General features: G+C 50.4%; 5 protein-coding genes across 5 annotated transcripts; all 5 read left to right on the forward strand.

Annotated features, from left to right (window-relative positions):
* Positions 1 to 2,373: 2,373 nt before the first annotated feature.
* Positions 2,374 to 3,207, forward strand: J4E85_009524 (uncharacterized protein; the record flags this gene model as incomplete). Its single annotated transcript, XM_051473747.1, has 1 exon — positions 2,374 to 3,207. One exon carries the CDS (start codon positions 2,374 to 2,376, stop codon positions 3,205 to 3,207), a length of 834 nt encoding a protein of 277 aa, XP_051322532.1.
* A 2,133-nt stretch (positions 3,208 to 5,340) lies between these two features.
* Positions 5,341 to 5,693, forward strand: J4E85_009525 (uncharacterized protein; the record flags this gene model as incomplete). The annotated part of the gene is made up of 2 exons (XM_051473748.1): positions 5,341 to 5,575; positions 5,605 to 5,693. 2 exons carry the CDS (start codon positions 5,341 to 5,343, stop codon positions 5,691 to 5,693), a joined length of 324 nt encoding a protein of 107 aa, XP_051322533.1.
* A 545-nt stretch (positions 5,694 to 6,238) lies between these two features.
* J4E85_009526 (uncharacterized protein) lies at positions 6,239 to 6,577 on the forward strand (the record flags this gene model as incomplete). The annotated part of the gene is made up of 2 exons (XM_051473749.1): positions 6,239 to 6,362; positions 6,420 to 6,577. The coding sequence occupies 2 exons, from the start codon at positions 6,239 to 6,241 to the stop codon at positions 6,575 to 6,577; spliced, it is 282 nt and encodes a 93-aa protein (XP_051322534.1).
* Positions 6,578 to 7,267: 690 nt separating this feature from the next.
* J4E85_009527 (uncharacterized protein) lies at positions 7,268 to 9,691 on the forward strand (the record flags this gene model as incomplete). Its single annotated transcript, XM_051473750.1, has 1 exon — positions 7,268 to 9,691. The coding sequence occupies one exon, from the start codon at positions 7,268 to 7,270 to the stop codon at positions 9,689 to 9,691; it is 2,424 nt and encodes an 807-aa protein (XP_051322535.1).
* Positions 9,692 to 11,363: 1,672 nt separating this feature from the next.
* On the forward strand, positions 11,364 to 13,823 carry J4E85_009528 (uncharacterized protein; the record flags this gene model as incomplete). The annotated part of the gene is made up of 2 exons (XM_051473751.1): positions 11,364 to 12,591; positions 12,640 to 13,823. The coding sequence occupies 2 exons, from the start codon at positions 11,364 to 11,366 to the stop codon at positions 13,821 to 13,823; spliced, it is 2,412 nt and encodes an 803-aa protein (XP_051322536.1).
* Between the last annotated feature and the right edge of the window lie 203 nt (positions 13,824 to 14,026).

The following is a 14,026-nucleotide window of genomic DNA, read 5'->3' on the forward strand; positions in this document are numbered from 1 at the left end:
TACACACACCGGGGCTACTACGACTTTGACGATGCGGGCGGTCTGATCCCCAGGCGTTACGAAAGCAACCCCATTTTACTTGCCGCACGTATAAATCCAGTTTCCGGACTAAGTCATAACGACATGTGCGCTCCTCGTAGACTGGCTGTCACAGACAGAGAATTGCGAGACAATTGGCGTGCGAGTTTGTTAAATATTGATGCTCTTCTCGACGACGTAGCTCATTCTAATCAGCGTATCAGAAGGTCTGCAAGAGACGAGCTGATACGTCTGTTAGAGAACTTGGGAGATGCGATTGGTGATAATGAGTTGGTAGATTAATCGCCCAATCGGTAGTAGGATAGGACAATGGATAGTCTTCCCCGCGCAATGCCCTCGCATGCATATGTTTACCTATCTTTGAGGCTGTTCTAGCTCTTTCGCGATTTATCGTCAGATTTCTCAGTTTGCTCCTCTTCATTCAAGACGTGTCAATACGGAGCGTTTGGTACGTGGCAAACTTACTGATCTGGTCACCTATATCTATTCGTCAGAACCACTACAACGCACTACCATCGAACAGAAAGTGACCAAAGCAACACCGCCAGCAAATCATGTCCCCATCTCGGCTTCCCAATTGGTTAAGCAGACGTAACCGTACCCCACGCCATGAAGATTCATCGAATTCCGGTATGAACGACAACGATGAAGAGCGAGCGCGGCGGCTACGTAACCAACAAACACAGGAGAATCAGCAAGCGTTTGTAGTGTCTACCTCCGCTGTGTCACACGAGTTGCTTTGGATTTGGCATAGGAAAATTGAGAGGCTAGATCAACTAAGATGGCAGGTGGAATATTTTCCAAGGTCGCAAGCGGAAGCCATAATGCGAGAGCAAAACATGGCGGAGATGAAAGAGATCATCGCATTCATGAAGAGTGACATCTCTGGGAAGATTGAGGGTTCGTGGTTACGTGAATGGACATTGTGGCGACGCTGACGACTTGTCTCTGGTCATGGGACGGTGGCTTCTCATTCCTATCTGGTTTCTTTTGTTGGTATGTACTTCGCTGGCGTCTGATGAGCATTTCCTTAGCCCAATAGTGCGCTTGGTGGTACTTGCCAGACTGTTTCCATCATATTCGTTTCCGCTTGGTGACGTAGATGTTTAGCTAGTTATTCCAACACCTTTGTGCATATGGCCTATCCCATCAGTGCTTTTGTACAAGTACTTAGTCGACGTGCGTAATAGAGCCACTGTCAGCTTCAATATTTTCTCCAGCAATACAGCCGGGCATCTACATGCTTTCGAGTTGATCGTAACAGCCACGACCTCCGACTACGACCAAAACAACTTGAATCTTTACAAATTCTAGTCCCACTTCGACGGTGACGAAGGCGCCGTTATGGACGAAAAGAACGAGAGAGGTCGACCGTACGGAGAAACCAAAGAGGAAGAGGTCGAGCAAGACACCGAAGTGCAGGAACATAGCTCGTTTCCACCATCATCGGTACCCGAGGAAACTGAGGAAATTTGTTGCAGTGAGCTGCCTGCCGACGAACCCTTCCAGTATCCAGCGCTCGTGCATCGTACAGTCGATGACGTGATTATCACATCGAACGACTCCCATGATCAAGTGTTCTCGAGTTTCATAAACTACAGTTACGGTACCAGGTATCACCCTCAACTCCGGAGTGGGATAGGGACCGTTGCGTCCATCTTGAAAATGCTTTATATCGAACTCGATGGGCTTGAGGCGATCAACACGCTGCTGCAGGCTGAGTTAGATTTTGTACAGGAGTCTTTGGATATGGAGCGGCAAAGGAAGATGCGCCTCGAAGATCGCGACTTCTAGTTTCTAGACCTGTAGCAGCGAAGAACTGCTGAAGAATATCCAGCGTGGAAGGAGATCAGCTATAAGTGTTGTTGCCTTTGCGTTGTAACAATAAATCAGTGCCCGTACCTTTTTGGCGTGTGTATGGGGCTCTTGTTCTCAGGAGTGTGATCGAGATCATGAACTACATGACCTTTTGTGAAAGCTGTATGACGACTGAATAATACCCGTACAGCCATACACTCAGATCTTAGTCGATATGTGCGGAAAAATACTGTGCGTGATCTAGCAGTCGCTCATACATCGTCTGCTTGATTGTGCGTACGAGCCCTAACAAACAGCTTCTGCATGTTTGTAATAGCAATGCAGGACAGCGATCGGCCTGCTATCTCTTATCTATCGAACCGAATTGCCTGTCAAATGATCAGCTGTCGACTCAAACGCCATTGATGACGATGAAGCCTTTGAACATAAGTACAGCTCACCCGAGATACAGCCCTCATCCCGTTGACAGTTCATCACACAACTCATAATCGTCTTGCCTCGTGACTATCGAGCACAATGAGCCCTCGCAAGAATTCGAAGAAGGTTGAAGAGCAACACCCTCCAGCACCATTCGCGGAGGACGATACCGCTTCCCAAGGTGACGACGAGTTTGAAGGCCTCAGTCAAGAGTTCATTGACCAGTGTCTGGCGGCCTACCACGCGCTGGATAATCTGAATCTTAACGACGACGAAAATGAGAATGGAAACGATGACTCTTCTGAAGACTCACAGTCCATCCCAGACGGATACGAGCAAGAACGGCGCGGCGAGATTGAATTCCTGCGTTCGAACGGTAACGAGCTTCCATCGCATTTCCGGGTAAACTACCGTACTGTTAACCACCCTCAAAGTCCACCAGCTCCGCTTCAGCACAACGCGGTTCCTGTAGCTCCACCTCCAACTTTCAACTTTCGAGAGGCTGCAAACCCCGCTCCTATGCCTTTTGCAAATGTGCCGCAAGCTCTCCCTGTATGGCACTTTGATAGGGGGATTCAAGCAGCGCTCCGACGATATCGTCGCAAGCATCGTCCGCTTGACGGCTTCCCCGAAGAACGCCACCTAAGGGCCTCGGCACCAGGAAGATACAGTCGTGGTGTTGAAGGCATGCCCCGCGACTTGTTTCCTCATCGGTCTGTGCCGATCATGCGTCGTCCCAACGGAAGACAGAACGAACGAATGCCGTTTGCACCGCCACGCCCATTGGATAGGGACATGGCTCCTCCCATGGAACGCGACCTCCTGTTTGAAATGTGGGCCGATGCCTTTGTTGAGAGTAGAAGGATGGAGCAGGATATGGCAGCATTCAGGGAAAGACTCCAGCGACTGTACAAGTTCTGTTACAGGTCTTAGGGTTGAGGTGGACGCATCTGGCTCGTGACTTTCGTTTTTCCAAGAATCTCGGTAGATTTTCTGGTCGTCATCTCGTTGGCGTAGCCGTTCGCTCATTTGTTTGTCGCTTTCCGTTGACGACGCGTTGTCATCTACGTGTGTACTTACTGTAGCAACACAACACTCTTTATCTGTAGTCTGTTAGCAACATCATTACTAAACCCCCATTCAACGTTCATCGCGAGAAGTTCGCTACATAGCAGTCATGTCTTCCTACCAAAGATCCAGCGCATCGCCCTACTATCTTCCGCTTGATCCTCAACCCTACCAGCAGCGATATGCGCGAAGCCCATCTTCGCGAGCGCCGATGCACAATCCCTACGATTGGATGTATATGAGCGACATCCTTCACAACGACATGCGAGCGATGATGGAGGATATGCGGACAAGGAGAAAGCAGTGGCAAGAAGAGAGGGAGAAGATGCGCGAGACACTCCACGGAGGCGGCGCGGGCCAATGCAGCGAGAGTATGATGTGAGACGTCGCATAACAAGGTCGACAGTAATTGCCTGTCCGATGAAAAAGGCGTTTGGTTGGGAAGAATGCATGCGTTGCATACTTTGTTGTGCAATTTCGCGATGAATATAGGGCTACCACCAAGCGTTGCAGCGGTAGGATGAGATTCTTAAATACCTAGCCGAGTTTAGCATGGAATACATGTGAAAACCCGGGGCCAACTGCCGGTCAGATTTCGGTATCACAGATCTGAGTAAAATTAGCTACCCATTGAACGCTCGGTATCAACCAGTGAGGGCGTGTAATAGGAGCTTACATAACGGCATGTGTCGACATACCTTCATTTGATGTCCTTTATTACGTATAGGCTGCGGTGTCTTAGGAGTGGCAAGCCAGGTGTATGCTATGCGGTTGCAGATAGCCACGACATGCCTAGAAAGCGGTGATTGACGTATAAGTCATGAGCTCAGCAGTAAAGACAGCAATCGCCAAGACAATCGCGGAGTGCTGAATAGTATAGCACATCCGGGATGGCCGTACATTGGCAGTACAAGCTACGATGGTTCCACGCAGGTAGGAATGTCGGGGAATCGGCCCGTGGTAGCCAGCCGACTGAACAACGGTCAAACCAGGTGGCAAAAAATGGCTGTGAGGTAACTGGGAGTAACTTGGCGTTCGTTGGTGAGAGGCCGACATTGATGATTCGCAAAAGAACGATATGATGAATGAAGCGGCAACATGGAATATCGGCGATGCTCTGGTGGCATTTGAGATCACAAATAGCGGACAATTCCTCCGTATGCCAAACACCAGCCCCTCTTTGGTAGCATGCAGATCGCTTAGATTCTCATCGTGAAACCCTCGGCTACGTAAGACAGACGAACGGGGCGTACAATGGTTTTCGTTATGATACCCCACGTCTTGGGTAACGACCGATCGGATATCCCGATAACGTTTGCGCGCGTCAGTTTCGGGTTTGCTATATCTCTGCCAGCGATGAGAAAGGTCGCAGCCGATACAAGGAGTGGTGAAAACCGGCCACATTACGTCTTGTATTCAGCATATGACTTCGAGTCTTTCCAGGCGCTACACAAACCCTGATGCCTCACTGCACCTCGGTACAGTCGTCTGTCGAGGAGCGCGTTCGTTCTTGTGCGATCGACACGGTCGCGTTGTTTGCTCAACTTTGTTAGCGGTCGGCTAGACAAAAAGACGTGGCTGAGCTTTTGCCTCCGCCCAGAAGCTTGGGTGAATGAAGAATAGCTTCCGATGATAGACCGCTCCCGCAATGACAACACAATGCTCCTTATTGGTAGACCCTACGCAGTCTATCGTCGCCCTAGGTCAAGACTCACGATGCGAAACGTTTGAGTGGCACTGGTGACCCTGGAGCCAACTCAACTCCCGAATTGTGAAATCCTGCTTTTGGCACACGTGGACCATTCTGTCTGCCTCAGGCGTGCTCTGTCTATGGTATAAGATCAGCTCATGCTCATCCGTCATCTTCTCACGAAATTCCGCACATCATTGTACCCTTACTTGTCGCTTGGTCTTGCGACAGGCATCGTTTCTACCAGTCGCGATAGCATCGAAGCGATGTATGAAATTGCTCCTTTCAAACGGCATAAACGACATGGCATGCGGGGATACCAATGGCCAGCTTTCGATCTAGGAGGTTTTGGCGGCCATGGTGGTATGGGTGGTCTAGGAGGGTATCCAGTGTGGGATTCTGGCTTTGATACTCCATACTACGATGTGCCGGGCTCAGTCGAACAGGCGACGCGATCACATGTTGAGGCCCAAACCGAGTTTGAGAAGGCAAAGGAAAAGTACGAGGAAGCCAAGAAGAAGTTCGAGGAATGTGAGAAGAAAGGTAAGTAACCTCCACGTATCCACGTGAAGCATACGCTGACTTTGCTCCTGTGCCAGTGGAGAAAGCCGAGCAAATGCTGAACTTGGCGAAGCATCGTGCTGGAGGTTGGTGGAATTGATGCAGTCATTGTTGAGTGGCTGCTGGCAGCACAACGTGGGTGGGGGCGAGGAAAAGCCCGTTGGTATCCCAAGCTCCGGGGACAGACGACCCGTGTAACTTTGATTTCGCATTGTTCCGTTTGGTGGAGATCTTGTTTTAGCCTGTAAGGAGCTGCAAATGCATCGTCGGCCAGGAAGAGATGAATGCATGCGCCGTAAGCTAAGTGAACTTGAGCTAGAGGCAAATGAAGGCGCCCCAGCCCTACACGTATGTGTAATTACATCATACAGTGTGTTGTATAGAGACCGGTGGCCACACGATACTAGCTAAGGTATACGCTATGGCGTCTCCGTTTGGCGCGGCCGATCGTGGCGTGGGTGCTATCGTAGCAGGTATGTATTACGTTTGGACATCGCTTTCGTTTCGTTGTTCGTCGTTCGTCATCTGGCTGATACTCTGTGTTGGTCAAATCAAAATCTTGGACATATAATTGCTGCGTCTGGGCCTCCAGTATGAGTGCAACCTGGGCAGTTATCGCACCAAAGCGCCACGATACCTCTCAACATGACCGCTCATGCTGCATCAACTGCTCGCGAAGCTCAGGCTTCCAAGGCCACAGGTGTACCTCGTGCACGACTCGCTCACCAAGAAGTCGAGTATGATTCTGAAGCTGAAACTTTGGTCGGGAGTGAGTCTGATGATGACGGTGATGCTCGTCCAGCACCGGCCAACAATCAGCCTGCAGCTCGTCACGAAGCTGCCCGGCGGCTTCCAGCTAACGAGCCCTGCCCATCTTCTCAGGGCGACATGAACGCGGCGGCCCGCGCACAAAAGGCGAAAGAGATGGAGAACGCGGTCCAACGGTCCGAGTCGCTCATTGGAGGCGCTGGGCGGAAGGCATGATGAGGGAATCCCTGGCCAGCGTAGATTTGCGGTACGAGCGTGATCGAATGTCGATTGAGAACTTCACGCGACAAAAATTGCGGTTCGAAACTGGCAAGGATGAGAGCGAAAGATGGGGAGCTTCAGTGTGACCGCGAAGACGCGTGCGCGTCGAGTATCTCGCGCTAGTATGTTAGCAGCTTAGATCAACCACGCCGCTTTGTGGTTCTGCCCAGGTGCCGTCTATCCCCGCGCGATCGCCAGACATCTCCAACTTCTCTGTGCTTCACCATCATTTCAACGTGTTACGTCTCATATCGGTCCTTGTTCTATCATGGAGTCGGCTGCGAGGCCACCCCCTCCGCCTACTTTTAGATCTCGGGTGAAGCGGTATACGGAAGACACCCGGAACGTAGCAGCATGGCTTCGCCAGACCGCTGTGAAATGCGGATATGCCGCTAGCACTGCATCAACGAGCGTTAATTCTTCCAATGGAAAGAAAGGCGAATATCTCATCAAAACGTCTGAGTTTATTCCCATGGCTGAGGCCATCGCGGCATATAAACCTCAGCCTACCATTCCGCAAGATGTGAGTACTACTCCATGAACGGACTGTATGTGAAACAAACACTAACTTCGTACAATCATCTCTAGGTGATGGCGACAATTTCTCGAGCTATCAGATTACGCCGGAGAGAGACCCGATACGTAATGTCCGTTGGCGCCAAGAGTAGACGAAGCCAGCTCGAAGACAGCACACATACCCATTTCACAGAAAGGGTTCTAGGCAAGGTTCGAGACGTGCTGCGACCAACAAGCCAACCTTCTGCAACTGCACAGCAGACAGATACCATACCGTCACTCAGCGATAGGCTTGCTTCATTATCGACATCTGACACCGACGAAACAGACACTATTAGTGAAGAGCCTTTCAAGGACCTCACACCTGTACACATCGACTTCGACGACAAGGAAGTTGAGGACGAGTTCTGGCTGGCCATCGATGTTTTCCTAGAGGACTTGTTCTTCGTTCGTCAATATGTAAAGGACATATGGACTACATACAAGGAATCCGTGATGGAGAACAATGTTTGCTCGCTGTTGACGAATACAGCAATAGACGTCATTCGTTTAGCTGAGAAAGAGTTTGATCGGCTAGTCAAGCGGCCCAAACGATTTCCCGCAGACGTGTTCCCTGTCTGGACGTTGCCGTCGTTGCTGTTCTACAAGCGGACTCCTACGCTGGACACAAAGTTCACGCCTGAGCAATTTGCATCTCTGGACCTCATTAAGCTTCCTCGCTATGATTCTGAGGACCAGAGCGACTTTGCGTTGTTCTCAGTCATGTCAGGGCTCAAATGGTACCTTCGGTCTACTCGTAGAAGAAGAGAGTTTGACCCCAACCCTAGCAAGCTTGATCCTACCGTCTTCAAGCAACCCGGTGAGGATTGGCACCCGTATCTGCCAAGGGTTGTTGAGATGTGCCATCTGATGCAGTGGCAAGCCTGGGTAAAGTCGGTTGCGGAAGGTAAATATGCCACAATTGCCGAAGACGAGATCGCGAGAGGGGTCCGCTATGTGGTGGAACACAAACAGATTCCAATCTGGGTACAGTTCGCTGCCCAGACTTATATCGACATACAAGACGTGCTAGGCGATCGTTTGGATGCGCCACTCAAGGAGCTCCGGAATTCCGTGCAGGTGTACGATACGATCCTGGACCAATTTCTGCAGGTCAACTCCGAGGTCGACAGATACGAGTCTAATCCTAAATTTCGAGAAGGAGCTGTCAAGACCATGAATGTCATCAAGCTGAAGAAAGAGACGCTCGGGGCTTGGTTTACGAAGGACGTAGTGAGCCTGCCCTTGCCGTCGGTCCGACATCCTTATCTATCGAGACTCGAGCATGAGGATCATGTAGTACTACGTCGACATCCACTAGGTTGTGGAGTATTCCAGTACAACATGTTTTTGGATCTACATGAGTACGGTCTTCAGCTTGAAAAAGCTACGAACTGTATCCGACCCATGGTATATCTCTATGCAGCTACTCGGTTGCTGTGTAAGGATTCTCCGACATGGCCCGACATGGAACTGCTCATCTTCCGCCAGGATCCTAAGAGACTATTCTATGGCCACGAGAGACCAGCGAGCTATCATAGGACCTTCGAGTACTTCGTACGGGCATGTAACACGCCCATCACATCGCTGTACTTTACTGATCCTAGTATGTTGACCGACATTTTCATGGACCGCTTCGATCATCAAGTGAGGGACAGCGAAGAGATCGATTTGGTAGTCTCCAAGTGGGCGACACTGATGAGGAGCGAAGAAGGCATGCGGCGTCTACTTCGTCAAACAAACGTCAATCCATCGGAATACACTGCTGCCATGCGATCACTACAGGTGCAAGCCAAGAACAACAAACCAGATGAAATCCTCAGTCGGTTGAGCCCGTGTATAGAGGCAGATGCTATTGATCTGCACTTTGACTGGCTGACTTTGCATAACACGTGCGCTCGTATATGGACAAGGCTATACACCAAGCTCGCAAGTTCCAGACGCGCGGGCGTGCTATCATTTGACCTAAACCAGTTTCGCAACACTTACCACCCGCAGGCTAGTCTGGTCGCGCAGATACTTCTCGATGCCGTCCATGCATACAACACTGTCCAGAACCTGGAGCTTAGGGATAGCTCGTGTAGGTATGGAGCCGGCATTCGAGACGCCACTTCTGTCATACAGGAGATGATACAAAGGCCCATGAGTTCTTCGCCACATGGACAGATCATGACTGGCGATTGTTCTATTGCTAGGACAATGGACCAGGCATCTCAGCAAGGTGTATACTATCCAGGCATGTTCTACGAAAGGCTCGGACCGATGAACATCAATAAGCTGTATCGCGGCTGGGACAAGAAGATAATGCGGGGTCTTCATTCGACAAAATTAGTCAAACTTTCGGATGCGAAGTACAAAGCTTTTGTGGCGAGGAGAGAGGTTGAGCTTCGCAGGCAACACGAAAGGCTGATGGAGGAGTTTTTGCAAGCTATTGAAGTGGTGCGTGGGCAAGTTGACGGGGAGGAACTCTGGCAAGCTGAACAGATTAACCCTGAGCAAATTGAACGAATGTAGTCTTGGCAAGTTGAGCAGGAAGAACATGGGCAGAGTTCAAAGGCGCCGAAACCCGCCAAGAAGAAGCGGAAGAAAAAGAAAGGCAAAGGTATGACATTTTGATGGAAAATATATGGGATGGACGACGAGGACTACGATCTGTTTGATCACATCTATGGACTGTATGAAGAGCCTTGGTGTTCATAACTCGTACCCCTAGGGTATTCACTGCGCCTTTTGCTTATGGAAGCGCAGACGTAACGACAACGTATGCTCCAGGAGGTCATTTAGGTTCGCGTACAACTCAATCGAAACGTTTGTCTTCGTAAATGCCATAAGTTGATTAAGGCTTGGAGGCTTGCAAAGGAAGTTGCAGAAATGGTACGTATCGATGACGTCATTGTCATCACGTCTTGGCGAGGTCGGCGTTCCGCGTCGCGTCGCAGCGCGTCCTCTCAGCCTGCCACCTTATGCACACACTGCCATCTTCAAGCCTTGTTATCACTTATGCGCAAGCTCGTATCCAAGCTCGGACTCTGAATATCTCAGCCGACTTTAACCTCACGATTGATCCCCGTCGCGTCGCGTAGCCGTATTCGGCCGCCTTTCTCGAGAGAATACTATCACATTTTCCCAACATCCGGGCTCTACGCGTTCGACAGCCGCTGTTCAATATTCTACATCGCCCTTAGAAGATATCAATCGTCTCAAAATATTGGCTCGTAGGAGATTTGAGGCCTCGTTCGTGACCATGTAGCGCTCACCTTGCGTTGCCCATTGCGGATATCGATCTATCCATGGATCCTTCGGGTCTTCGTCATGTCAAGGCCGCAGCTGTACCATCATGTTGCGGGATCTTCAACATTTGACCATGCGATAGCGCCTCAACACAGCCAACCCACACTTCTAACTGTCTAGAAACGTTATGCCGATCTCTGACACCCGATATGCCGAAAGACACTCGGAGTTTTGAACGAACGCCGAAGTCGAGGCGTGCCATAACGAGTTCTCCTCTTTACCTAACCGATAGTTCAACCACCACTCATTCCTTCGGCGGTACTAGTGCCTCGATCTTGGCAGTCCTCGTTGCTCCCAATGACAGAAGCGGGGGACGGCTTGGCACATGCAAAGACACTATCTCGCAGCGATAAGATACACCACAGCATGTAACCCCACCTTTCCGCCAGGTGGGTTAACGACGCATCAAGGCTACGACTTCCTATACAGCAATAGTCTCATGCGTCGCGGATACGAAGCATTCATAATGTTACGGTCGGTTTCCCACAAGATTCGTATGTTTCAGCCTGATAAAACACTGGACAGGACCCTGAAGATATTGGATAGCAGCAAGACATGTGCTCCGCTGGTTACGAACAAGATGACAACAGATACCAGACATAGGGTCAAGTTCGAGACAGTGTACGAGGACATGGACTGTAAGACGCGGTGATGTCCGTGCTGCGCCCTTCCCCGGAAGTGGTCAGGCTGAGTGGAGACTGTTCCTTGCAGGCCCTTACTACCTCTGATTCCTCCTCTTATCGTTGTTCGAGCCTGAGATACCATCTTTCCTCGTTGTCATCGTCGCAAGTCACTAGAGTCTTATCTGGGACCGCAGCGCTCGCGACGGTGTATAAAGTGTAAGAGAAGTGCCGGGAAATGTCCACAGCATCCTTTGCTAGTACCGTTGATCAACATGCGTTGCTCAGCTCTGGTCTCGACCGTTCTTCTCGGTATAGCGAGCTCTTCCACCATCCCCTTCCTTGGATATGATAGAAGAGTAGCGCGAGACTACTTTGACAAACGCACCGACAATGGAACGGCATACTCTTGCTTGACTGAGGCTGCTACCACCACAGTAGCGCCAAAGACTAATCCATGGGCTCCTTTGACACCGGATGAGAATCTCGCCGTCTGGACAATACTCCATTCGCCATCCTCCGGTCTCAATCTTACTGATCCCACGAAAGCTGTGCTTACGGACAACTACGTGTACGTTATGCTCGAAGTGGTGTTTGAGGAGAAGCATACGCGGCTGACAGGTACCAGATTCTGGCTTGATGCATTGCACACCAATAAGACCGATGTCCTGAAGTACATGGACGAGGGTGCAGCAATGCCCGCCAAATACGCCCGAGCCATCATCTTCCAAGGTGGGAAAGCTGAGCCAGACTCCCAAGAGTACATGATCGGCCCACTTCCCGTATCTGCAGAAACCAAGATCGAGAAGCTGGATTACATCTACAACGGCGGCTCCGGTGGTTCCGTGCCATACAACGCCAGGTACTTCGATGGCCCAAGGACGACGGCAACCGAGCCGCTCATCACATCCATCATGTCGAACATCTCAGACATTACAGCAGCTCTCTTCCAAGGAGGTGTTTACTTCGGATCGGCCGACGAAAGAACCAATCTCTCCTCGACGACTGGCACGCCTATCTCTTTCGATGGATCTAGCGCTTTTCGTAACATCATGTTCCGCTTTCCAGGTCCAGCAACTTACATGACACCGCTAGACTTCTATCTCCTAATCGACTGTAGCGGCACTGATCCTTCTCTCTACTCACTGAAAGGATTCGTGACAAATGAAAAGTTTTACCCTACCATCGCAGACCTACGGAGTGCATTCGAGTCAGGCGATCTTGCTATGGAGTTCGACCAGACTCTCGACGCGAGTTGGGCGCTAGTCGACTACAAGCCTGAGCTAGGCGTGCGGGATCTGGAGGAGCGGCTCGCGCCAAGCACTCTGGAAATCGGAGGAAAGCGATACAAGCTTGACAAAGAGAACCAGTATGTTGAGTATATGGGTTGGTCATTTTACATGTCATTCTCGAGGACGCTTGGCATCATGTTCTATGACATCAAGTTCAAAGGTGAACGTATTCTTTACGAGTTGTCGATGCAAGAGGCAACTGCTCAATACGGTGAGTATTCCTTCTGTCTCTTACTGGACAAGAGCTGATTACTACAAGGTGGCAACCAACCGAAGGCTGCCAATACAGTATACCACGATACCTACTACCAGCTTGGTACTGAGATGGGCAGCTTGGTAGAAGGCTTCGATTGCCCATGGGGATCGACATTCTGGAACATCACTTACCCATCTTACAACAAAACGGCTGTCAACAAGAACGCAATTTGCATCTTCGAAACCGACATGAACTTCCCGCTCTCACGTCATCGCACGGGCGCATCCAACGAATACGGTTTCAGCAACCTCGGCAGCGTCAAAGGCGCTGGACTGATTGTTCGCGCGATTGCCACAGTTGGCAACTATGACTACATGTTTGACTACTCCTTTCACATGGACGGCTCGCTAGAAGTCATTGTACGAGCATCTGGGTATCTGCAATCTAGCTTCTACTATCCGGCGCAAGCAAAATTCGGACCGAGAATCCAACAAGCCACCCAAGGCTCACTTCACGATCACATTGTTACGTACAAGGCCGACTTCGACATCGTTGGTGCAGCCAACTCGCTCCAAGTTTCGGAGTTGGTAGTTGTGAACCAAACCCAACCGTGGTTCCCCGAGCTTGGCGAATTTGAACAGATGGAGATGAACATTACATACATGGCCGAAGAGCAGCAATTCAACTGGGCACCCAACAACCAGGCTATGTACGTCGTATTGAACCCGAACGCTACCAATGCCTGGGGTGAGAAACGCGGCTATCGTCTCGTACCCGGCCGTTCCGATATTCACCTCTCGACCCTCAACTCTCCATGGTCACGCAAGAACTCCGAATTCGCCAAATCACATCTAGCCGTTACGAAGCAGCACGACAACGAGCCATTTGCCAACAGCGTTCAGAACATCAATCTCCCCTTCACGCCGCAGCAGGACTTCAGCAAGTTCTTTGACGGCGAATCCATCGAAGGTGAAGATCTCGTCATTTGGTTCAACCTTGGCATGCATCACTACACTAGGAGCGAAGATGTACCTGTGACATTGTATACGGAGGCCTATTCCAGTATTGTATTCGCTCCGCAAAACTTCTTCGACAGGGCGCAGGATGGCGATCTACTTAATCGCAGGTGGATTGAGGTCGACGAGAGTGGAAACATGACATTCGAGACCTATGGTGTGGGACTAGATGTTTGCCCAGTCGTTTTGGACGAGCCTACAGCACTGCTGGGTGGTGGTGGTGAGCTGTAGCAAGCGACGCTCGGGCAAACCTAGACACACCAAAGTATTAACACTGTCAATTGACAACGCGTCGCGATCTGGTGACGGCCACCGCTTCACTCTGTCATACCTGGCATTCCATCACGCCAGCATTCTCTTCGTCGAAAGTGATTGTACGTAACTATGCATTACGTGAACACACAATGGCCAAGATCAGACTTGACGCCATAGAA

This window comes from Alternaria conjuncta (assembly GCF_024043145.1).
Source record: "Alternaria conjuncta strain BMP 0040 chromosome Unknown scaffold_17, whole genome shotgun sequence".
Taxonomy (NCBI): Eukaryota; Fungi; Ascomycota; class Dothideomycetes; order Pleosporales; family Pleosporaceae; genus Alternaria; species Alternaria conjuncta.